Source organism: Tachypleus tridentatus, chromosome 9, assembly GCF_004210375.1.
Source record: "Tachypleus tridentatus isolate NWPU-2018 chromosome 9, ASM421037v1, whole genome shotgun sequence".
Classification (NCBI taxonomy): Eukaryota; Metazoa; Arthropoda; class Merostomata; order Xiphosura; family Limulidae; genus Tachypleus; species Tachypleus tridentatus.
Window position 1 is genome coordinate 46,617,505 of NC_134833.1, and position 27,452 is coordinate 46,644,956.

General features: G+C 31.9%; 1 protein-coding gene across 1 annotated transcript in view; it reads left to right on the plus strand.

Moving 5' to 3' along the window:
• Nucleotides 1–27,452, plus strand: part of LOC143225194 (protein turtle-like) — a 112,509-nt gene that overhangs the window by 47,327 nt on the left and 37,730 nt on the right. The window contains exon 2 of the mRNA XM_076454177.1: nucleotides 18,127–18,468. Within this exon, the coding sequence (XP_076310292.1) occupies nucleotides 18,127–18,468 (342 nt within the window). The remainder of the gene's footprint in view (nucleotides 1–18,126; nucleotides 18,469–27,452) is intronic.

Genomic DNA, 27,452 nt, shown 5'->3' on the forward strand with positions numbered 1-27,452 from the left:
TTGGTAGCTAAAGGTATAGCTTTGATAAGGATTTTATACCAAATATTCATTCATTAGTTAATCAGGACACATTCTTTTTTTACAGACTACAATACTCCAACTTAAACAATAAACGCGGCATGGCTAGTTAATGAATAAATATTTGTTCGTTTTTGATTAGATTTATAAAGTGTGCCTCCTACTTCTTTAATATTTTGTCGCCACTGTAGCTTTGCGTATGTAGGCCCATTTGTCATTGTTGTTTATGTCTATTCTTACTTTTGTTTACCACTTTAGATCCTGGCTGGCTCAGCACTGTCAGTTGGTATGTATGGAATGGCCAAATTATTTGGCTTGTTGGCAATAAACTTCTATAATAATAAACACCATCACAGAGTCCACCTGTTTTAAAATAATACATTAAAAACAAATCAATTGGATATACAAATGTTCATCACATTGCTTCAGTTACGTTAGAACACAATTTGACAAGATCAATTATTCTTCCTTTTCGGTTATTACAATACGGTCTATGATAATGTTAGTGTAAAGATATTATTATAAATGTTGGCTTCCACAGTTGTATTCAGAGCTTTAGGTAATTCTCTTTACCGCCAAAGTCCACACAAGCTAGTTCAGTTATCTTAAAACACAGTTCAAAACATGAATTATTCTTCTCTACTTTGTTATTATCATACAGTATGTTATAATTTCACTTTAAAATTCTTCACCATACACTTTTTATGGCTAAATCTACAATCACAATCACAGAGTACGGATATAGTTATTTCGAACTAATATTTCGTCGCCAATTTATAGTCCAACTCAATCTTAGAACATCCCATACGCTATGAGATATTATGATGGAATCACAACTACAGTTCTATCACCAAACTTTTTATCTTCTCATTCAGAGACAGAAATTTCATATCCGGAGTATTTTTAACCCAGTCCATTGTTCAATAGCGTTAATCTTTTATTTCTTCAAGTTACACAGGAGAAAAAAAATCACTTCATGCTAAAGCAAATATTTCATAAATTAAAATAAAACATAAAGCTACAATGGGTTATCTGTTCTCTGCCATCTACGGTATCGAAACCCAGTTTCTAGCGATGCGAGTCTGCAGGCATGCAGTTGTTTCATTGGGGGCTAAAGTAAAAATACCATCTATTAATATACCTTTGTCATTATTTGAGCCTGGTGTTAAATTGTTAACTTGAACAGAATATATTTATGCATTTTACTCAGATTCATGGTCTTGTATATTTCTTTTTGATTAAATAAATATTAGTCATACACATCGAAGATAATTCTATTTTAACTATGCACATAGCATAGCAAAGTTAACATCTTAAAATGTAAAGCATAACATCATACCTTAGCTTACATGTTTAGTCATTTATCTTTTTTGTGTTATTGTCTTTTATTTCACCAAAAACATTTTACGAACATAATACTATAACAAATTTCTTTTAGATAGTCTGAAATATCAGTCCAATTAATTTTTATGTGTTTTTATCTTGTAAATATGAGATTCTGTATCTTAGTATAATAATCTTAAGTCACCTTCGGCTTTGGTATCATAAACACATGATGGAAATTATGCATCAATGTTTTCAAAATATATAAGTTGCTGATATTAATATACAATGTTTCATTGAATATTATTTTTGTTTATTCACATGAATAGCGCATAAGATTTTTGTAAATTGTGTTTCTTGAAATTTCGTTTAGCTATTAATGTTTGAATTTTGTCTGTATCAGAACACAGTTTTATTAATTGAAACTATTTTTATTATAGAGCACTGTTGTTAACTATATAATTTGTGTTTTACATTTGTTGAAACTGTTAAATTCACTAATGCTAGATATCCATACTGAATCACTTTGATTTTACTACATATGATTAGAAAAACAAATACTTCATCATTGCTTTAAAGATACAGGTAATATATGGACATATAATAAATATTTAAAAGTTAAGGTGGCTGTTGAGCGTCAACAATCACTAACAACAACAAACTTTTGACCAGCTAGTATTTAGATTAATTTCATAGTGTTCACATTTTCCCTATTAAATGCTATACAAGTTTTTTATTTTTATTTTCTCTTTTCTTATTTTCATCTTTTGAAGCTCTACTCAAATAAGTGGTTAAGTCTAACAACACACAATGCATATTTTTTCTTTATGTTCTTTGGCCTTAAGATTTTGGCCAGCAGTGTATATTTAGACTGTCTTGCACAAGTATTCACCCCATGAAAAGTTTATACATTTGTTTGCCGTATGAATTTGCAGTCGTGAAACTTTCAAATGGGTCTTTGTAATTAGAATCCGTATAATTTATTCCAAACTGAGAATGCTATGAAAAACGCTGACACCATGGAAGTATGTCAAATTCTCAAATAAAATTGGAATATTCTTACATAAGTATTCAACCACATTGTTCCAAAATAGAAATAAATTCAAATGCAAAATATTACTTTTAAATTTCATAAAATTATTCTAATGATTTATTTGTGTGTGTTATTAAAGCGTTTTAACTTGACTTTTTAAGTAAATGCATCTGTTCAAGCCACAACTTTCATTATGATATGACGAACCAACCAAGGAGATTTCCAAATAAATCGGGAATAAAATGGTAGAGAAGCACAGGTCAGGAGAATGTTACAATAAAATTCCAATGTGGCTGATTATCCCCTTAGGTACGATGAAGTCCATCATTAAGAAGTGGAATGTACTTTATACCATTCAGTCACTACCCAAATCAGGCCGTCTTTCCAAACTAAGCTGCAAGGCAAGGTGAAAACTGGTGAAGCCAACTGTGACTTTGAAGGATTTGCGAAGTTCCATGTCTGAGATGGGAATCAGTGTTCATACACTGGCAATATCCTGGTCCGTAGACACACCTGGCATGTATGGGCAAATGACAATAGAAAACTATTGCAGAAAAAGAATCATTTTAAATATCATATGGAGATTGCAATAATGCATGTAAAATATACTACAGACATGTAGCATCAGGTTTTCTGGTCTTACGAGACAAACTTGAGGTTTTTGATCTAAATTCAAGGTATTCTGGTGCAAGCCAAACGTAACACATTATCCAGTCAACACCATTCCAACTGTTTAAGCATGATGACGACAGCATCATGTTGTACAAATTATTTTCATCAGCAAGGAGTGAAAACTTGTCAGCTTGAGGAGAACATGGATGGTGCAAATTACAGGCGAATCATCGACGACAACTTGCTTGAGTCAACTAAGAATTTAGATCTTGGTAGAAAATTCACATTCCGGTAGAAAAATCACCTGAAGCACAAGGCCAAAGCCACACCGGAGTGGTTTCAAAAAAAGAGTGAATATTCTGGAGTGGCTTAGTAAAAATCCTGAATTAAATCCAATAGAAAATTTATGGTGAAAATTGAAGGTTTCACTCTATCAAAGATATCCAACGAACTTTTACAATTACATGAACCCATTCTGTAAAGCTGATATAGATTTATCCATAAACACTCACGTTATTGATTGCTGCCAAAGGTGCCTCCACCAAGTAATAATTAAAGATTATGAGTACTTATGCAATCAAAAACTTTCATTTTGCAGGTTTTACTGACACTCAACCTTCTTCACACATTTTTAAATTAGATCAATATAGTTTTGAATAATAACAAGTTTATAAACAATTGTTAACATTATGTGCATTTCATCAAAGTGTGACATTATTGGTACGGACTGAATAATTCTGCAAGACACTATATGTATGTCTGTATATATTCATTTTATGTTTTTCATTATGACTTAAGCATAAATGAATGAGTATTAATAAGGATAAAAATATTTAAATTCATTCATAAAATGACTATGAAGACAAAACAAATGAATAGAGAGAAAAGGATAATTCACAACTATAAGGTAAAATGACAGATAAAGAATCAATAAGTTTCATGAACCAATAACTCAGAAATGGAATCTCAGGTTGAAGTGAAAGAAATGAGAAAAAATTGAAAGCGCTAGAACATGCAATTCATAACCTTACAATTTACAATTCAAGTCTCAGTTGGAATCAATATCTATTGAAGAAACATATGGAGTTGATTTAGATTAAGGATTTCATGTGTCGTTTTAAGACCAACAAGATTTTTTTTTTACTGTCCGAATTACTTAAAGAAACAATATAATTGAAAAATAATTAAAAAAGCAGGAAAGTAAATAAATATATGGGTTTCATAAGGTAAATCAAATACTAAATTTTGAAAAAGGATGAATAAGTAAATATCTAGAAAGATGAGACTAATTTAAAAGAGAAAAGAAATATTAGAGAAAATTTATATGAAGTGGTAATAGATCGTGTAAAATTATGTAGAGAAAAATTCACAATTTAAAATAAATAGTAAAAGATTAATCAATCAATTTGGAAATTAACTGATAAGTTAATAGCAGAAAAAAACCATATAACCAAATCTTTCATTTATGACACATTGTTTAAAAAACTGTTGTAGCTCAGAATTAAGCAGAAAGCAACACAGTGGTTTATTTGTTCTCTGCCTCGCACGGGTACCGAAACCTGGCTTGTAGGTGTGGGAGTCCGCAGACATACCGCTGTGCTACCGACGGGTTTAAAGCAAAATGGAATAAACTTATAGTATATAAGAAATTAATTTTAATATGTGAGTATTAGTAAAGAGTGTGGATTTAAGTGATGGTCAAAAAGTAAAACTGAAAACGGTATACCAAAAGCTGTTTTATTTCAAGCAGATTAGTCTAAAAAACTCTTATCAACGCAAGTTAAACATATTCGTGATGGTGTGTGTATGTGTTTTCTTATTGTAAAGCCACTTCCAGCTATCTGCTGAGTCCACCGACGGGAATATTCGAGATGGAGGAATACAGTATCAAAGACACAATTAAAATTAATGCTTTTGAGTTTATCTGTATTTTACATTCTTTTATTTCTGATCTAATGGAAAGGTAAATTAGATTTTGAGAAAACGGATAAAATATAAGCAGATGTTAAGAAATCAAATTTTATTTATAGAATAAGAATGAAAATTACAAATTAAAATAATCAACCAACAAACATTGAATGATTTGTATAAGTAATAAATAGTGTGTGTTTGTGTTTTATAGCAAAGCCACATCGGGCTATCTCCTGAGCGCACTGAGGGGAATTGAACCGTTGATTTTAGTGTTGTAAATCCAAAGACATACTGCTGTACTAGCGGGGGACGGTGTAATAAATAGTAAATGACATACAATATCCGTCATTTATTTGTAAAATATTTTACTCATATTTTAATGAAAAGATAATTTTTTAGTATTTTAAGGAAGAAAGCAAGTATACATTTTTACAGATAAATTCATTTGCAAGAAAATGAGTATTATATATTAAAGAAGAAATCATATAATAGTTACAATAATAAACCGAGTATAACTCAACTGTAATACGGAACTAGACTTCAGAGATCTAAAGAATCTAACTAATCGTTATGAAACTTTACAGAAAGTTTCGGTTTCAAACAACATCATGAAAATAAATTTATCGTCAACGTCGTTACCAAATGTAACTTGAACATTAAATATATAAACTATAAGATACTGTAACTAGCAAATACCTGTTGAAGAAAATCAATAATCTTTTCCCTAAAAATTATGAAAAATAATTATAAAGGGTGCATGCAACCCAATATTTTGGAGAAGAGTGTATTTACAATGTGGTTGTCTAGTGGGCCATTTACACCGTATTTTTCATTCCATGTATTATTTCAATCAGTAAAATATCATTATGATTTTCTGAGCAAAGGAGACGGATTACAAAGCATTCTGAACAAAAGTATTTAAGTTTTGATGCAACGCGTGCATCAGTCGTAATACATCATATAAGTTTTCTGCGTAGCCAACGGGCTTGTTTGTTGTTGTTTTTCCCACTGGATGCTACCATTCTTTCACGTATTACTTTACAAATAGTCTGATAGATGGATTATTCCCAATGCAGTTGGGTGCTTTGGCCACAGATATTATCAGTTACGAATATTTAAATGGCCAAAACGAGTAGTAATGAAAAAGCTTTCCAGTTGCACAGCAAAATGTCTGCGGACTTCCAATGATAAAATCCGGGTTTCGATACGCAGGGTGGGCAGAACATGGATAGCCCATTTTATAGTTTTGTGCTTAATTACAACGAAATACAGTAATAGAAAAATTAATTTTGATTTTTAAGTAAATTTACTAATTTTTATATATATATATACATATATTTTTTTGTAGTTGAGCAGAAAGCTGCACAAATAAATATAATTAGTTCCTTCTTTATCCAACATACCTTTTATCGAGAAAAATTGCAAAGTTTTGAAAAGTATTTTAGTGTTTTGTTTCTCACCCATATGAATTTGCTTACCTTTGGATATTTTGTATAAATGTTATAAAGCTATTCCAATTCACATATTATATTGCTTTATAACAAGCTTTGAATAACATGTTAACCAAGTTTCTTAGAAAAAAGATGCTTCGCATTTCTTTTTAAGTCTCGTTAAAGCTTTAGATGGTGCATAAGTCTTGTGTTATGATCACCTATTGTGTCAGTCACTATATTTTTATTATCTCCTGCATATGATGGAATTCAAAATCTTTCATAAAGGAGTTTTTAATGATGTTTCTTTAATCATAAAACCACGTCCTCAATACCTTTCAAGAGCTGGAGTTTTTTATGATTATATTATTGTCCTCATCTAGTTTTAAGTAAGCTTAATCAAGTCGTATAAACACTATATATTTACATCATGCTTTTGGTATATCACGATGACTAATTCAGCTTGGTTTACTGTAAATTTTGTCACTAAAAAGTTTATTACTGAATGGTTGGATTAGTATATCATAACAGGTTTCAAGCACTCTAAGAGTATTTTAATAATCATTGTTCATTTGAAGAGATGTATGTTTATTTTCGAAAGTATTGCATTGAACTTGGTAACAGTAAACCAACTGGAACAATGTATTGCCTATTAATATACTTTTATGATGCTTTATACTCAGGTTCTAGCAGTTAAATCTGATACTTTATGAACGTAGTGTACATTTTGTATTCTAATCTGCTGTGCGCGCCGAGATTTTACTACTATGAAACACATATATTGGATTTACTCATATTAAAGATGTTTTATTGTTAAAAGTACAAGAATAATTTTCTTTATATACACTTGTACTGATGTCACGGCTGGTTACATTTCCTGGTAAGATTCTTACAATGTTAAATTTGTATTTTTAACAACACTTAAATACCTAAATTCATGAAATCAAAAAGAAGTGCTCATGTAAACATAAACCACGGAAGATCTAGTACGTTATCTTAATACAATTTTGAATATTAAAATCAATACTCACGCTGCAAACAAAACCAGTATAAACTTTCAGTAGAGCGGTATGTATCTGAACTAAATTATTTCATTGTTTGGAATTTTATAGGTATTTTGATGCTACCTTACATTCTTCTCTTTAGAAAAGAGTGTGTAACAACCTTCTCGGACGCAAAATATCAAACACTTAGATCATAAATATGTATTTATATCGCAAACTTCAGTTTACTTGTATAAATCAACAAAGAGCAGCAAGATCATACAACAGTTTTAATAATCAAGAACGGCGTCTTGTAACAGGTAAGTATGGACTAGTACGGAGGTTATTGGCAAAACCAGTTAATCACGAACGAATTCAGTCTAGAAGTGAGACTTTCAATCATACCTAACCTTCAACCACCGCATAACTAAGGTAGTTCTTTCAATAGAGAAACATTCTGTTAACGTCGGAGAATGTCTGGGTATTTCTACACTGTTTGGCTGTTGAAACGGAAGCTGAAAATCCTTTTTCCCGTATATTAAGTAAATTATGAAAGCTTTCAAGATTGAGTGGTGTGCGTAAGACATGAAAGCCATGTGATGGAGTATTTTACAGAAGGAACTACACTTCAGAGGTACTGTCAAAGATTAATGGTCATCAGATAAAGCACGAACAGATTGTGCAACAAGCACTTTAAAGATGTGATTAGGCTAAAAAAATGTTTGAAAATAACGTACTCAACTTCTGTATTTAACTAGTAACTTAATATGATGTCACAGTTATAAGACTAGCAGACATTTGAAAATAAGTCTTCAGATGTCTTAAAAATCAAGCCAATGAGAGTAACCTGTATTTTAACACCAGCAAAAAAAAAACTAATTTTGCACACTAAATGCAAAACGTCAGGTATTACCATGTACACAATAATATTATACTAACAATAACATTAATGTCGGAACAGTTGTAATTTATGAAAACAAGTTTATGTTTTTTTAATTATAATTTCGTCAACACGATATGCAGACAACACGATATGCAGACAGTAGTTTTGTGTAAAATAATAGGTAATTATCTTGGTCACCTAACCATGCTGTTTTTCATGGTCTCTTTTACTACTGATAAAATTAACCACCAAACATAGACGAATTTTAACTGATCAATCACATGATTTCATCTGCCCATAATCTAAATTTGTTGTTTTGTTTCTATATCTTGCTCATAATTTACAAATATCCGTGATACCTTTTCTTACTTAATAGTGCTTTCACGGACCAGGCACTGAGGATTTTGCAGAAACTAATTTTTCAAGTCATTCTGGATCGTTTGTTTATGCGCCAATTCTTTTACCAAAACCTGATTGGATAAAAGGAAGGCAGCTGCTGCACCCTTTGTGAAAATCAGATCTACGGTTGACTACAAAATAAATATCGACATCCAAAGAGTAAATGTACGGTAATCATAGAACAACGTTAGGAAAATAGCTTGTACGGATAAACTGCATAAGTGCATTATTTATAGGAAATGCCCTCCAAATCAGTGTGGATGCAATGGTTTAGATCCATAAGTCAAAATGGCACGAAAGGTAGGTGGGAAATAGCTACAGAACAAATTAAAGGACGAAGAAAATAAAAGGAAGATTGATTACGCAATTCCATTGGAGAGTGAGGAAGGTGAAATGTCTAGTAATACTTCTGACGATTTCTTGGATTTCGTGACACCAAATAAATGATGCAGATCATTTAAAGAACTCAAGTGTGAAGGTAAGGCATCAAGGCATTGTTTTAGTACTCCAACATGGCATGAAAACAATGTATATTTTAATTTAAATCAGCAGTTCTTTGGTATCGAATTCGTAGCAACATAAACTCTCCAAATGAAAAAGCTCAACAGAAGGTATCAAGTTTCAGAGCTCTTGATAAGAACAATTGGTTGTTAGCATTCTGCATGACTATATTAAATATTCTACGTACCATGTTACTCCGAGGAGATCCAGATGGTTTTTATGAACGTGATTGGAAAGGACATTTGTAAAAAATCTTATGATACACAAAACTATTCTCATCTGTCATCGATGTTCAACAAACTCTGCCAGAGAAATGTATTTAGATAAAAGTTATACTTGCCAAAAACGTTTTACGATTCAAAATTCCATAACAATATTCAAAGTATTCATTGATTATCTTATACTTTCTTACTTATTTCTCATGAACAATGTGAGTCTGAGTAAACAAATACGAACAATCACATAGAATCATTAAAGCTTTTCTTTTATCGAGATGGACAGCATTTCCAACAGTCAAGGTATATTAAAAAGTTGGCAGATAATTGAACTACCAGTGTATTGGCACACCAATACTAGATCAGCCAGAGACACCGTTCCTCTTTTATTCTGCAGGTCAAATGTGAGAAAAAAGTCTTTTATATAGTAAGAGTAATAAATCGTGAAAGTTACAGATGATAAATATATTTTTTTGCTTCTATTTTTCAACAAATGAAGTACTGTAACCACGTTACACGACATATTTCACTTCTTTGTGAACAACAGAATAAATCAAGGAATATGTCTATTGTGACTTTCATGTAATTCATACTAAACTTTATTTCTGTTCAAACCAGGATAATTTGCTCGCTAAAATGAAGACAAAAGGAATACATAAAACAGTGTGTTCTATGGTAAGATTGAACTTGTAATCCTACAACTTAACATTTTTATAACTTTGGATTTTTTATTGTATAGTTCAAACACAGTCTACAAGAGAAAGACGTAAAAACATTTAAACTATTCTGTGATTATCAGATAGGAAGAACGAAATTTTTAGCAGTTAAAACATAACTGCATCACTTAACTGGAATGTATTGTTTGAAACAGATTCATATAAAGTATTAATCTCTAATATTAAATGACCTTCATAACGTTTATATCTTAACTCATCTGATTGGTAATTAGAAATATGTTGTGAAGAATAATAATTGTTTGGCTATTAATAAGTACAAAGCAGCTAAATAGGCTATCCAAAGTGTGAACAGAGCAGTGATCGAACTCTGATATTTAACGTTTAGCCCTTAAAATTAAAGTTTAGACAGAAACCAACATTCGTAACACCTTCATGACTAATTTTAAGTTTCTATCAATGTGAATTATAGTTTACAAACAATAACAAATGAGTCGGCCCTTAAGAACAACATAAGCTTCACTGTATCAGTGATTATCTTGCTGGATTATAGATTTTGGAGCCCTTGGCTCGCGATTCTTAGCCTGTAAAACCAGCTCCTCACGTTGGGGGCCACTGGTGAGTTTTTAAAACGCCTGTCTATTCGAGGTATTCTATTAAAATACCTTGAAGGGAGTGAGAGATTTTGTTTACTAGCTACTTTTCTGTTAGAGAAGTTGTTCGCTTGCTGGCCTCACATTAATGTATTATTTCAAAATTATAGATGGTTTGCGTAAATATCCCCTATATAGTTTTCCACAAACGTACAAACCACACAAACTAAATTTATAGTAAAAAATGTCACCTTCCTCGAGACCAGTGGTTTGTGAAACATACAAGAACCAGCAGAATTGTATTATGTTAAGAGATTATCGTAAATCAAAAATGACCTACAAATCTCTTCTTTATAGGACAGTAAATAATTTACGTTTTATTAAAGGAAATAAACTTGCCTGGTAATATTAGATATATAGAAACCATGTATTGTTTAAATGTTATTATTAGTAGCAATTAACGTCAGAATTGCATAATTTACTAATTTTACCTAATAGTCGTGCTTAAAAGTACTTTTACGCATAGTGCCGATTCAATCTAAAACTGAATGCAAAAAAAAAATGTTCTTGATGCAATATAAAGAGGTTCTAGATCATCAAAAAAGTCGTAACACTAAACAAAAAAAAAACATACTCGCTATATTATTATTTATATATTTTATTGCAAAAGGATATTTAAGTAAACTGATCTAGTATTTTTTTTATTTCAAAGCATTATTTGCCATATTTGGTCGCTGAAAAATATTCTCTTCCCTATATTAAAATAAGGCTTAAAATCCCTAAGAATAGTTGCATATTTCTATGAGGTTTTCAGTCCGTTTTACTTCACCATATAGAAATATTTAATATGTATTTAGCTGATATTTTGTTCGAAAATGGTTATAAAATGCTCGAATTAGTTTAGTACATCAGGTTTTCTTTTATTTATGTGAATTATTAATATTTTTTGTATGTAACATATATTTTATTTTAACCAACACTTTTTACTTTGTTTAGTTTCAAAAAATTGCCCAATTTTAATAGTTTTATCAGAATTATCAACAAGAAAGTTATCTATCCTGATACTTCATCGCCATCAATATTTTCTTTTTCGTATGCTCTTATATTTTCTCAATAATGAATCCTCCAGCCCTTCAAGTGAAAAATCTCAGGATAAAATTTGCTAGTATGCTACGAAGATACTTATAATTTGACCACTCTGCTAGGAATTTATAACTAACAGATTTTGTCATTCATATTAACGACCACATGTGAATTTCTTTGCTTTTTTGGAATTAAACACCAAGCTACACAAAGGGCTTTTTATGTTCTGCCCACCACGGGTATCAAAACTCAGTTTTTTAGCGGTTGGAGTCCACAGACATACCGCTGTGCCACTGGGGAGCCCACATGCGAAAACATGGTACATATACAAATATTGAATTATTGATGGTGTCTTTTTTTCCTTCTTTCTACGTTGTTTAAAAAGGTGGATAAATTGCGTTTTTTATTCTTTTTAGAACTCAAAATTAAAGTTTATTTAAATACATCTACATAAACATTCAGTTGCTTTCTTTTCCCAACCATTTAAAATGCTAATGAAAATGGGGGAAAAATACCAGTGTCCAGGAATGTACCGTAAGACTTTACACTACAAAGTGATAATATCTGTTGCTTTAGCTATCGTATTATTTATTTATTTTTAGTCGACAATTTTTCGTCGTTCGAGCGCACAGTTTCCAAATTCATGTTGACTTGAAACTGAATTATGGAACCAATCTTCTGGAGATTCTTCTATGTATACATGACAACAATGTCTAATGTTGTCACGCAAATGTATTGTTCTTCATTTCAGTAATAATCCGCTTTTTGTGCGAACGAAATATGAACACTTTGAAAGGTTCCTGTTAATTAGAAACCACCTGCTCAGGCATACCGTGGTGACAGTGTATTTATTATCAGTTCATGGTAGACCCTAATTACAAATATCACTGACGTACCATATTTGAAACGTTATTATTGCTACTTTCCTTATAGCTATATTACGGCTATATGCAATTCCTTCTGGAACTAATGAGGTTCATTATTAACTGTTTACAAGTGCTCACACAGCACGCAATGTTTCGATATAAAGACCTGTAATGTCAAGTAAAGTCAGTTTATTCATGCAATACTGTTACTGCCTAACTGTAGCTTTGTATTTGATATTTTAATGTCTAGAATCTAGATGATAAATTAGCTAAACATGTGGTCGCTAGGAAACTTGAAAAGAGCATATTCAATGCAAAAGAGTTCATGAAATATGTGTACATTTAGATATAATTTAGAAAGAGACTCATCTAGCGAAAGAAAATATAATTTTGCACTTGGCAAGTGTTCAGTGATTCTACTATAAACTTTACGCCATAACACTAATATAACTAATAATGTCTTTTTACTGACTAAGAAAATTTATATAACAATTAGAGATTACAGCTAACTGAAACAATCTTAAATAGCTAATGTGACAACTGTGTAATAATCATCAACACACATATATGTCTAATGTCGGTCGGTCACTGTAGCGGTTATGTTCGATTTCTCTTAATTTCGTAAGTCACACACGAGTCAAATTCCACTTATTCTTCTATAATACTTCCTCTTTTTATCACCCATTCCCATTTTAGTTGAAATTAATAGCTTTGACAGGCGTAAATAATAATAAATTTCGGAATGTTTTCCACTATATAAAATGTTAAGTAGGGAGTTCCAAGTACCGGAACAGGAATGACGTTATCTGTGTAACATGGTGTTACCAACAACATTATGACGTTAAGCTAGGTAGGATTCGAATACGAAAACTAGGAAGATTCATTCGATCGAAGACACCGAAGTGTATTCTCACCGTATCATCGCACAAGAAAGAAAATGAAATCGACAATTAGTGAAAATCTATGCTGAAAATTATTACGAAAAATCCTTTTTTAAAACAGACATTCTATGTATTCCAATTTAAAATAGCCTGAAACAGAGTTGAACGATAATTTAAATTAAATGTTGATATTTTTCAACAAGATTGAATGACAGTTTCTTTTTTAATACATATATATGTTAATATGGAAACAAAAATATGAGTTACAATAACGGTTATTACAAATAATGATCTATATGCAAAGTTTTACAAACAATAATATCGAGTTTTATTTCTGGTCTTGAATTTTGAGTTAAAGTAGATAAAATTTATTTAACAGAGAGCTTGTTAGCTCTTCGCTATTTGCACATGGAACTTGTTACCGCTAAACTTCTGTAATATCTTCTTGAGCATACTAATGTCCTCGAAGAAGTACTTATGTCCGATGTTAATCCAGTGTGTAATGTTTCAAATCTTTTAAACATTCCTGGTCAAATATCTGTTATTTCTCGATTAATAAACATCAATAACAGTTATAGCTTCCAAGGTTTGTATTATACCAACTTCAGCGAAACAATAATATATACTGCTTCTGGCTCGTCGAGTTGAATACATGTATAAGTGTTAAGAGAGTTTCGAGAAATTCAAACCTGCACAACAGTATTGACGATATACTAGTGTTTACGTACACACATATTCTATCGATTCTTACACTTGAGAATATTTACACCTTTAGTGAGTGGGCGGGAATTTTGCAACGCAGATTTAACAGTATAACTTATGTACATTTATAAATATAAATTTAACTTAAACATTGATATTAAACTAGATATAGGATAATAACTCTGTTACAGACTGAAAATAACAATTATCTGTAGGGAAAAAGACATTTTCTCTGACAAAGAACAATTATATGGCAATCGCATGTTTTAATATTTTATTCAAAGGCTCTAATATGTAGCATGTTTGTTCAGTTATATGAAGTGAATTCAAGAGCAATATGAAAATGTTCATGGGAAAATAACTTGTGTATTGGCAGTTTTATACTGAATAGTTTTAGCTCCCGGTAGTTTGGTGTCATTGTTTGAAAGATATTTACTCTAGTTTTGTTATAAAATACATGGAAATGAAGTTGCTTGTACAACTATATGTTGTAATGTATTTCAAAGTTGTAGAAGCGATTGTATCTGCTTAAAAACCTATTTGTGTAAAAGCTATGACTCTCATGTAGCTCATTAGTTTCACTTTATTTCCAAATTGTTCATGCATAATTTCATTATATCCAGTGTTTAATTAAAATGATCATATATTATAAAGAAGTGTCATAGATATCAGTAAAAATAGACGTGCTATGACTGCATTAGTTATTGTAGCTTATGAAGAAGCTTCTAAAAGAAATATAGTAAAATGTTATTATGCGGATCGAAAATTAAGTAAAATTATTAGTTTATCATGAAATACATTTTTTTACGATTTTATTACATCTTGCACTTCTAAATACACTTATTTAAAATTATCAAATGTTTTGTTTAAGGTGTTTAAGAGTCAACTACGGTACTGGAACTACGGGTACTGCGTAATTAATGTGTGTGTTTTCTTATAGCAATGCTACATCAGGAGAATGGAACCCCTGATTTTAGCGATGTAAGTCCGTAGACTTAACGCTGTCCCAGCGGGGAATAAAACTGATTAATACGAATGTTAATTGACTTCTCTGAAACTGCAACATTAACCTTATAAACATGAGAGTTAATAACATACAAGTATTAAGAATGTTGTCAATCTAATAACAGTTTCCTCTTTCGCATTTAATAACAAGGATTTAACGAACGCAAGTAACTAAAATATTTTTGGAGCATTGATAATTCAAGTTTCTTTATGTTAAATACAAAAAAATTAAACAAGTATTTGTTTTTACCTCGGTGTAGTTATTTTTATAATCAGTACGAAAAATAAGAAAAAATGACATAATTATTCAGTAAAGGAGTTCTAACAAAGAAACTGTAGTGTATTTTTTTTAAACATACGTATATTTTACTTTTTCTTTTCATTCAAGATCCGACAGTTCAGTTTTAAGCTATTGAATAAAAACATATTCAGTGACTTATAACGCTAAAAGTCGGGGCTCACTTTGTGAGATGATTGCAGTGCCTTACGCAACTTTGCGCTTAGGAACTGAGAAATATGCTAATAACTCTAAACTTATAAATGTAAGTTGTTTATGTATGCAACACTGAAAATGATTATCAGGGCAGTGAGAAAAACGGTTGTAAAAGGCAAATACGATGAGAATATATTCATGTGTTTATTGTTTAAATTGTAGTTTGTTGTCATACAATCAGTTACAATGCTCCTGCATCAAAGTGGAAATACCACCTGAAAAGCGTATAGAAGCCATAGCATTTCTGCACTGTTATTTGTTTCTATACGAACTTTCTGCAAGATGCGTGTAGCGGGTATGTAAAATTGGAATTGTTAATAATAGAAATTATTAGTTTAGAAAACATAAATACGTGTGTAAATGTCGCCTCTAGAAGAGGAAGATACAATTAGCAAGAAGTGATATTAGTAAACGTGTAGCTGTTCGAAAAAACATTTCTTATAATAAATGACAAAATCAAATTTTTTGAATAAACATCTTCCACAAACAGTGGAATGAAAAACACTGAAGACAATGATTCTTTTCAAATGAATCAAACTTCAACTTGCTCAATAACATTCTGCGACAGTTAGTTCGAAGTAGAAGAAGAAAACGGTATCATAGTCAATTACAAACATAAAAGCATGCTTGAGGATCATTACATGTTCATTGCACATCTCAGTCAACAGTGACAGCTTAAAAATACATAGTTCGTCATATTCTTCCTTCAAAAATATAACGCTTCAGACAGGGGTTTATTTTCTAACAAAACAAAAATTCCTGATGTGGGTGAAGAAGCCAATGGAACAGTCACAAGCATGACTCGGCTGCATAAATTTCTGATATGAATATTCTAAAGGACATGTAGAATTATGTAAAATCTTAAAAGACCAACATGTGATGAAACAGCTTGGCTGAATTGTGGACAGTGTTTCATAAACTGAATAGCAGGATTGAAGCACGTTCGAAATATTCTGTGCAAGATAAATAAATTACATACAAACTAAATGTACACTGTAATTTTTCTTATATATGTGTGTGATAACAGTAAGAGGTGTTTTCTGTTGGTGGTTGCCAGGTGAGTGGAGTTCAAAAGATGCTGGTAGAGGATTACCTGACTGTTATCTAAGATACGAATTATACCAACACCTCAGAGTAACATAATTGTGTGTCATAATTAATCCTGATTATTTTGTGGAACCACAAATATTATTTATTTAGACTTTATATTCAATGCAAACAAAACATGCACGATATCAGTATGTATCCTCAGAAAAACTAGTTTATCGACTAGCAAGTACTGTAAGTAAATTCTCAGATTAACAGGTATCGCACATATAGAAACATTCACGAACAAAACTTCAAGAAAAAAATACATCAGTGCTATTTATGAAAAATGTAAACATCTGGTAAAACACTGGAATTTCTTGTGTAAATGAGTTTACATACATATTTTATACGTAATGTTTATATTACTACTTGTTCGAGTCTTTCCTGAATGTAAGATTTTTTAAACAGAAAAAATGGTTTACACTTCTTATATTTCACTGAGTTTATCGTACTTTAAAACTAAAACAGAGAAATTAACCTGAGCTCGACATACAAAAATGGCTAAAAAATAAGACAGGGTCAGTCTACATATATTCGGAAAGCATAAATCATACCTACAGTACTGTGCAACAGTGTTAAGATAAGAAAATATTGTGATTGTTTTCCATTTTATTGGGTAATTCATTGATTTCTGTTGAAAACTGAATGAGTCAAGGTGAGAATACTTATCATTATTTAGAATTCTCTTATATTTGTATCAAGGGTTCTGTTTGAATGAATATATTGATGAATGTAGGGTCTGAAATATCTGTCATGGTACCCCATGCAGTGTCTTAACAATACAAAAAGAAATTAGCAAGGGGCTAACATAAGGTACCAGTATATTCCAGAATAAATCAGTTTAATAGCTATTCACAAACAAACATTGATAAAAGCAGTGTTTATTAAGTTTTTTTACAACGCCACCGTCAAAAACACGTAGATAAGTGTCAGTAGAGCAGAGAGTTTGCATAAAAGCTTTGCATGATATTGGTTGTACTTTCCGGTAAGTTGCTGCAAACTTGAAACGCTCCCCAAACACTATCAAGTACATCCTAGATAGCGAAACGAGACAGGAATTTGAGAATAGGAAAGAAAGAGTAAGGACACCTAAAATCAATGATACTGATGCTACGTACCTTCGTTTATTCACTCTTTGGAAAGCAGGAATACTACCACTGATCTCAGTATAAAATGACCATGTAACAAATGACAGAAAAGTGTCCAGATGTATAATGTAGCTTTGTGCTTAACTGAAAGCAAACAGTTTGAAAGTTATTTTTGTTTTAAGATATTTCTTTCTGTTTTTGATCTTGAACCCACATACTTGTAGTTTAAACTACTGTTGTACTGTAGATGTAACATAGGAAGATTTATACATAGTAAACTTCTTCAGGGTATAATTGTTTACACTGAGACAACATATAATAAATCTAACTACTGTTCTTTATAGAGCCTCCATTATCACTAAAAGGGGTTCAGGGTAATGATGTTGAGCTGCCTTGTGACATCTCACCACCAACACCAGATGATGAAGTGGCTTTAGTTCTCTGGTACAGAGATGATTCTTCCACGCCATTTTACAGCCTAGATGCAAGAAGAGGTGGGTCACCAGGACACGGCAGACATTCGTCCAGTGATAGATACGCTACTAGAACGTACTTCAGTACTCTTTCTAAGCCTGCTACTCTTCAATTGGTCACTGTGACAGAGAAAGACAAAGGGACTTATATTTGTCGTGTAGATTTCAAAAAGGCAAGAACCCGATATTCAGAAATCTCTCTGTCCATTATAAGTAAGTACGTGCTTTAATTAAAATTTAATTCTAACACATTCTGTCGTAAAGGAAATTGTTGGTTTAAAAAATAGCAAAGAAAAGCGAGAGTAAAATAAATTAAGCAAAAAACAACTAAACGGTTAGATTGAAACATCAGAAAGTAAGCTTTTTTTCAGTTAGCTAGTTTGACTGTCAATAGATTCTAATTTAAAGCTAACACAAAAAGCAACAGCATATATCATTCGTGTTCGAGAAAGATGCAACGTGTAGTATCTTTTAACGTTTTTTAAATCCATCTTATTACTTCCATAATTTACTGAAGAAAATAACAGTCATGGTTCTTATTAGATCGTTTATTTCGAGAATTAAGTTGGCCCTGATAACTTTACCCAAGTCATAAATATTGAATCTGAGAATTTGTAAGACACACAAAGATACACGCGTTTGTGTTTGTGTGTGTTTTTTATAGCAAAGCTACATCAGGCTATCTGCTCTGTCTACAAAGAGAAATCAAACCCCTGATTTTAGCGTTGTAAATCTGAAGACTTACCGCTGCCCCAGCGGGAAATACACACAAACGTCCCCAATGGCACAGTAGTATGTCTGTAAAAGTTCAACGCTAGAAACTGGGTTTCGATACCAGTGGTGTGAAGAGCACAGCTAGCTTATGTGTAGCTTTTAGCTTAACTTCAAACAAACAAGACACAAAAATTACGCTATTTATTTAATTATCAATAAAAATCATCTTTCCTTTGTTGAATAATGGTTTATAAGTAGTTTATCACATGACACTTGTATAGCTGTGTCATAACGATATTTGAACGCACTGTATTCAAATTAATATTGGGAGGCGTTATCTTGTAACTGTTTTTAGTTTACATGTAATGTAATGACACAGTAATAACGTAGAAATTACATCGCTCTGCTATGAGATTTGAAATAGCATAATGTATTAAGTTTTCATTTAATATTGCATGGCCAGATGGGTTAAGGCGTTCAACTCGTACTCTGAGGGTCGCACGTTCGATTCCCTGTCGCACCAAACATGCTCGCCCTTCCAGCCGTGGGGGCGTTATAAAGTGACGGTCATTCCCGCTATTCGTTGACAAAAGAGTAGCACAAGAGTTTTCGGTGGGTGGTGATGACTAGCTGCCTTCCCTCTAGTCTTACACTGCTAAATTAAGGACGGCTAGCGCAGATAGCCCTTGAGTAGCTTTGCACGTAATTCAAATCAAACTTCATCTAATATCATATTTTAATTTGTGCATTACAGTGGCCCGGCATGGCCAAGCGTTTTAAGGCGTGCGACTCCTAATCTAAGGGTCACGGGTTCGCATCCTTATCGCGCCAAACATGCTCGCCCTCCCAGCCGTGGGGGCGTTATTATGTGAAGGTCAATCCCACTATTCATTGGTAAAAAAGTAGCCCAAGAGTAGGCGGTGGGTGGTGATGACTACCTGCCTTTCCTCTAGTCTTACACTACTAAATTAGGGACGGCTAGCACAGATAGCCCTCGAGTAGCTTTGTGCAAAATTCAAAAAACAAACAAACCATTACAGTGATAGGTATGATTAACTAAAATGTTTTTTTTTTGATTTTATAAACAGCTTTATTCTGTTTCTGTTTTTAACAATTTACTAAAAAATTAAATAATGCCGTTACTGTGAGAGACTGTGAATGCCGCTGTTTTGCCGCATCTGGCCTGGCATGGCCTAGCGCGTAAGGCGTGCGACTCGTAATCCGAGGGTCGCGGGTTCGTATTTCCGTCGCGCCAAACATGCTTGCCCTTTCAGCCGTGAGGGCGTTATAATGTTACGGTCAATCCCACTATTCGTTGGTGAAAGAGTAGCCCAAGAGTTGGCGGTGGGTGGTGATGACTAGCTGCCTTCCCTCTAGTCTTACACTGCTAAATTAGGGACGGCTAGCACAGATAGCCCTTGAATAGCTGTCTGCGAAATTCCAAAACAAACAAACTTTGCCGCACCATGCACTATTTTTATGTGTGTTCGAGCCAGTAGGTAAAACTTCGCGATAAGTTAAATATTAATCAGCGGAACTGTTTAACATTTACTAAAGGTTAGATTCTAATATTACTTCATGATTTCTTCATAAGGTTTTGTGTTCTTTGTTTCAATTCATTACTATACTGGGGCTATCTTCGATAGCCACCCATAATTTCTAAAAGATTTACTATAGAAGTAAACCTACTCCACTTGGATCATTCTATTCAAATAGTGAGATGCGACCATTAATAGCGTTATATGTACTCTTGGCCTCATAGTATGAAACACATTTTTTCACTTATTTTATTGGATTCACCATTCGGAATCCTAGCCATTGGACCGCGTTCAGCCCAATTTATATGTTGAGAAAACATAATCAACAGAAGCGGTTGAAACTTAAGCATTTATAACGATATCTTTTTTTTATTTTTATATTTTAATTTTTGGCATTCATATGTTTCATTTTTATGCTCCATCCAGGTTTGTTGTTTGCAATTAACGTATGAGTACTTTAAAAACAAAAACAAGCATTACAGTTTGGTTTTACTTTCACGCAAATCTACAGAAGGACTATCTGAGCTAGCCGTCCCTAATTTAGCAGTGTAAGACTAGAGGAAAGGCAGCTAGCTATCAACACCCACCGCGAACTTTTGTACTTCTATTTTACCAACGAATAGTGGGATTGACCTATACATCATAACATCCATACAACTGAAAGGGCGAACATGTTTGGTATGACGAGAACTCGAATCCGCGACCCTCAAATTAGAAGTCGAGCGCGTATACACTTTAATTTTTGTTTATGTTACATTTTATACGATGTATGTGACTTAGGCTTCCATTTGAATATATTTATTATTTCACAAAATACATTACTTGGCAAATGTTGTGATGATAATTATATTTGTTTTCAATTTTCCACACTACCGTGAAAGTTAATTGTTTGTAAGATATTGTTATAGTTATATTTTGAACTGTTATTTCCAATTTAAATTCGTGTTTTGTACTTGTAAAATGGAAAGCATTAGCTTAAATAAACTTTATCAACCAGTTATTTCTTTAAATGTCACGGAAAATTAACTTTACCTCTGTGTAAGACGTGGAGTAAAGAAAGATCGCTGCCACTCATGTCAGCACTCGGATAAAGAATGAATTTCTATTGTAACCTAGGTGACAGATGAAATTAAGACAGTTATTAAGTGTGGTTACCAGATGATCAAAAGATACGAAAGATATATTTGTCCTTCTAAATATTCTATTTTCTTCATGATATATGTATATTAAACAGAAAATTTAACGATGGACAATCTATGCATTATAATACTAAAATTCACAAATATCTTTCTTTTAACTGTATATTGAATGAACATATGTTCATATGAGTTCTAAAAATATCAGTAATAAAAAGTATATTTCTAAACAATGCCTAAATTCTGTTTGGGAAGTTGGGGTATATCTGAACACAGTAGTCAAATAACATACATACCATGTGTATGAGTATATTATGCATTGAATACTGATTTTTCTAGGGCGGTTATAAATACTAGACTATTAATATTGAAGTCTCTGTCTTCCACTGGAAGCATAGGCATGAAGATCATCCAAAGCTATACCAAACGAATATATTTTTGGTTTACCACCATTCAAGCTCGCACGAAGATGCTTTGTTTCCATTTGATTAACTCAGCAGTCTTACAAACCGTAATTAAGTCTTAAGAAAATAATTTGTGAACACGAAGATGACAAATAATTTCTAATGTTATTTCAATTATTATTTTAAAGATTTACAATCTCATTTTACAATATAAAAGATTATAACCGTAGAGCTCACTTGTTTTGTACATATGCTTTGCACGATCTGTGAGAACGTGTATGTAGCTCATTTAATTTTCATCTATTACCAAAAAGTAGTTTAGTTGGACACTGTTCAGACTAAAAATCAGAGGTCGATAAATATGTGTCTAACTTATCCTAGCGTGATAAATACGAGACAAGAAAATGAAGAAAAAAACGTAAAATTAACAAAATATTCAAACTAGAAACGACAAGGAGGGTTTCATAGTTATCTAGACGTACTTGAAAATTCATATGAATCATCAAAAACGTTATAAAAGATGGTATTGCTAAGGTAAATATAGAAAATTTGAGAAGAGTAGTAAAATATCAAATGCTAGATTAGGTATATATTTATCGTAGATGTAAATATTTGAAGTGTGAAATTTTCATCTGTAGCAGTAATTTTGCAATCATAGTATTCTCTATTTCATGTTTAGCACATACAGTTAATAAATACATAATTACTTATGTGCAAAGTATTTATTATTTTTAGCTTAATTTCGAAACCAAGAAAGAAAATTCTATCCTTTCTTATATAGTTGCTAGAAGCTTTGTTCCCCAGTGATTCAGCGATAAGTGTACGGATTTACAGTCATAAAATCAGGAGTTTGATTCTCCGTAATAGATAGGATATTTAGTTTGTGTTTTTGAAAGAACAAAACAATAAGAACATAAAAATCAAAATGAACCAAGTATATAAAATACACTGTTTAAATCCTTAATTTTAGAATCATACTGACTTCTAATTACGTGGAAGTCCATGAATTTCGTGACGTGCAAGACAAAAAATGTTTTCCAGTAGTTTAAAGAATTCAAACGTATTAAAGCTTATTAGCAGTTCACATGTTTAAGCTCTAAATTATCTAAGTATGGTAGCTCTAGGAATGAAATTAATTTAGTGAACGAATCATTTTTAAAGGACGAAGTGGTAAATAAGTATTGCCATTTATAAACTATTTCATAAAAGTTGAATATTACAAAAGGACAACATCATTCCATATTATCAAATATATTTGTCTAAATACTTCGTAATTTAGTGTTTTATTTGTTTTATATTATAGGGCGAAGTTTGGTCCTGTTATAAAGCATTCAACTTCGAAACTGTCGAGCTGAGTTTGAATCAGTGTTGTACCTTATGAGATTCTCACTACTTGTAGCAGTAGATACATTATAAATGTGGCAGTTAATCCTTTAGCTTGAATGACAGTGTTAAGTATATTTGTGTATTTATTGCAATATTACAGTTCAATCTGTGTTAATGGTGTTATGTAAATATTTCTTTTAAATAATATCGGAGAACATTTTGATCTTATTTTTGGCTTTTAGTTTAGTCGTATATGTGTTCTGATGATAATATGCTTTGCTTAAGTGAGCCCAAGCGTGGCCGAATGGTTAGTGAGGTTGTCTAGAGACCGGCGCCTCCAGTTCTTCTGTACCATTACAATAATAATAATAATATCGCGCTCAACCCTTCTGGGTCCTGAACTGATTAGATGAGTAACAATCAAACCTCCCTACTTCTATTATTAGGCAAGACTAACCAGTCCAACACGTGTCTGTGGATGATGTGGACTAGCTTACTTCATTTCTTGTTTGTTTGTTTGTTTTTGAATTTCACCCAAAGCTGCACGAGGGCTATCTGTGCTAGCCTTCTCTAATTGAGCAGTGTAAGACAAGAGGGAAAGCAGTTAGTCACAACTACCCACCGCCAACTCTTGAGCTATTATTTTACCAACGAATAGTGGGATTAACCATCACATTATAACACTCCCACTGCTAAAAGGGCGAACATGTTTGGTGTGACGGGGATTTGAACCCGCGACCCTCAGATTAACCATTTGGCCATGCCCGGCCGACTTCCATCGTATCTGTTAGTTTAAAATTAGGGAGGACTAGCTCTTTTGCTGTTCTCAACAAACATTCGAAATAAACAGTGGTAAGTAATATATGTTGAAAGCCATATAGTAACTCCAAACGAACTCTAAATTATTTAAGCCTATCAATAGGCTCTGCTGGTAATGAAACAATAACCTCATTCTTTTTAAACATTAGATAAAACTTCTAAGAATTAGCTTTGAGTTTCACCATTCTTTAAGTACGGTTGCAAAGTAGAGATTTATATGTAGAATTATACACTGAATTTTCTGTGTCAACATGCGTCTCTTTTTTGCAAGCTTACGTCCTTTCATGTATAATTATATGTATTAACCTAACTACGTTATGAATATTAAAAACAGTTTAAAATATATATGGCAAAATTTTGTAAATGGCAAGTATTTTAGCTTAAAATGTAGAATATGTGTATATAAATATATAATAGCTAAATATCAGAGACCACCTTAGCTTTTTTTTTCTTGTCAAAAGTGTTACATTCTGAAACTAAATAATAACCAAGCTTATATGTATACGAAACACGGGAGACATATGAAACATTGTGGATTTGTTAAATATTAATTTCGTTGTAAATGAAAAGCAGCTGCGCCTATATGTATATATGCACAAAAGCTTCTGTTGATGAACAAATATGAAATCTCAGAAATTATCTAGAAAAAAACTCGTTCTTGTTATCGTTAGAACCAGATGCACAAAACTGACGGAGAACTCTACCACTTTATAACATATATGCTAATGGAAATAAGAATGAAATAGAAAGACAATACCCGCCACTCAACGCTGTTACGTTTTGCGGTAACCAAACTAACAAATAGAGCAAACAATTCCTCACACTCAAAAACGTAGATCTAGGTGTCTAAATTCTCTTCATATTTAAATTTGTAGTTTAGATTTGACCGTTTATATAAATTACAATTTATTACTATTGTAATAAAAGTTAATAATTTCATTTTTGAATAGTATTGTACCGTTATAACAAATTTTATCAAGATTGGATAAATGGTCACATATGCATAAGTGAAAACATTATCCAATCAATTTGACATGGGGTATAAACCAAGTCTTAACAGATTAATAATTCTTAATGTTTTAAAGTCGTTGGAGCACTAGGCTAATTAAGTCTGTTTATTTAGTAATTTTATGATTTATTTATAGTTAAGTACAACAAAGCTACACGATGTGTTTTTCCCACACGGGTATCGAAAATCTGGTTCTATCATTTTAAGTCCGCAGACAAACCCGAGGACTAGCAATTTTGCTTCCATGTTAAGGTACAACGTATTAATTCTAAGAGGGGATACTTAATTGGAAATATTAGAGTTGGAGAAATCATAAACTATAATTGTATAAAAGTCTGGTTGATTCTAAATATAATCTTAATAGACAACAGTATGCCCATTACCGACAATTTTCTGGAGCTCTGGTGTAAACTATATGACATATTTAATTGCTCTACATCGTACATTGCGTGTAGATATTTCAATACTAAGCATAAAAAAAACAAATACTGCTTGGGTCAATACAATATTGTTCAATATAACTTTAGTATATTTAAGGAGTAAAGCACATAAAATTTAAAGAACTATTGATCAACAATATTCAAACCTTCAGTGGATGAATGTTGAGTTCTTAAACCTTAAGATCAGTCTTTTAAATCGGAACCCCCTATTTGGTCAACTGTAAACAAAAACAACGAAACGTATGGAAAACTTTTCAAGGAACGTGGTGCATGCAGGTTTATGTAACATTCATTTTCAAAATTTCATATGTAGGATCAAGTTTTACGCTGTTTGAATATTGTTGATTAATAGTTCTTTAGATTTTATGTGCCTTACTCCTTAAATATACTAAAGTTGTATTGAACAATATTGTAATGACCCAAGCAGTATTTGTTTTTTTTATGCTTAGTATTAAAATATCTACACGCAATGTACGATGTAGAGCAATTAAATATGTCATATAGTTTTCAGTTATGATACTGAGCTGAAGTAATGGCTGATGAAAATGTGTTGTAGTGGTCCAGATATTGGCTAATGATTTTGCTATTTCTTGAGCAAAAATAATATTTAACGACATTCTCTACTAGTTAGTAATAAGTTTTTTGTTTGTTTGGAATTTTACGCAAATCTACACAAGGGCGATCTGCACTAATTAGTAATGAACAATAAAAATTAAGATATAACAAAACATGAGAGACAAAATAAATAGATATTGAAATATATATACTTTAGTAAATATGCATATCCTTTCTGTCCATTAATGAATGTGGTCGAAGATGATATTTCTAGTTACTGTCCGAACTGAAGGTGTGTACATTTTTATGAAGAAAGTTTACATTAATTCATACGATAATCAAGTGTTTGGTTTTGTAAAGAGAGTGGAATACATACATATATAAATATATATATCAGTTGTTATTTAATTAAACCTTGCAGGAAATTTTATGCACTTACGTTAAGTTTGTGGCTATCAGATGTCAATCGTTTTATGCTAATAGCCTTTATGATCACGTAAGTCTAATTTTAATCAACAACTAATATTTATTTAATATATTCATTTACTACATACATATTATCATATACTCAAGCTATTTATTTTTTATGGTCTTCAAAGAATTCCCGAGAAAGACCATTTCTTTATTGGTACTATCCGTAATTTGTTTATAGATCTTTTTAATATAAATTCTGGTGCTTATTTACTTTGAAAGGACTACCCTTATAAACTTGAAAAATACAATTACATAACTATTTTACAAGCAGATAAAGGTACTGTCATAATAATCATGGAAAAGTTGAATACCCTATCGCATCCCCAAACTGAAGATGAGGATGGCCACTACGATAACATTAAGTTCAACCCAAGTGGTAACACAGAGAAGAAAAATGATCATCTTCTCCAGTAACATTCAAAATGGTTTTTAATACAAAGAGTAAAAACGTGTAGAACACAGCATAGCGTCATATCACACATTTATGGTTTACCTAAACTTCAGAGGTAATGCATTTCAACATAGTATAATTTATCCTACATTGTAGATGTTATGAATGCAACCCTGACATACTTCAAAATGTCCTATAACAGCATGAACATTTTACATCTGTTAAGGAATGAATCCAACTGCAAACTTCCACAATAACAGAACTCGCAACCTTTTGTATTAATAAAATATACATCCAACTGAAAGATAATTGTTACGAAGAACAAAAAGTTTAGCCTTGTACTTCCCTGTCACTTGTACTAAATATCACCTCTACATGGAACATTTTTAAG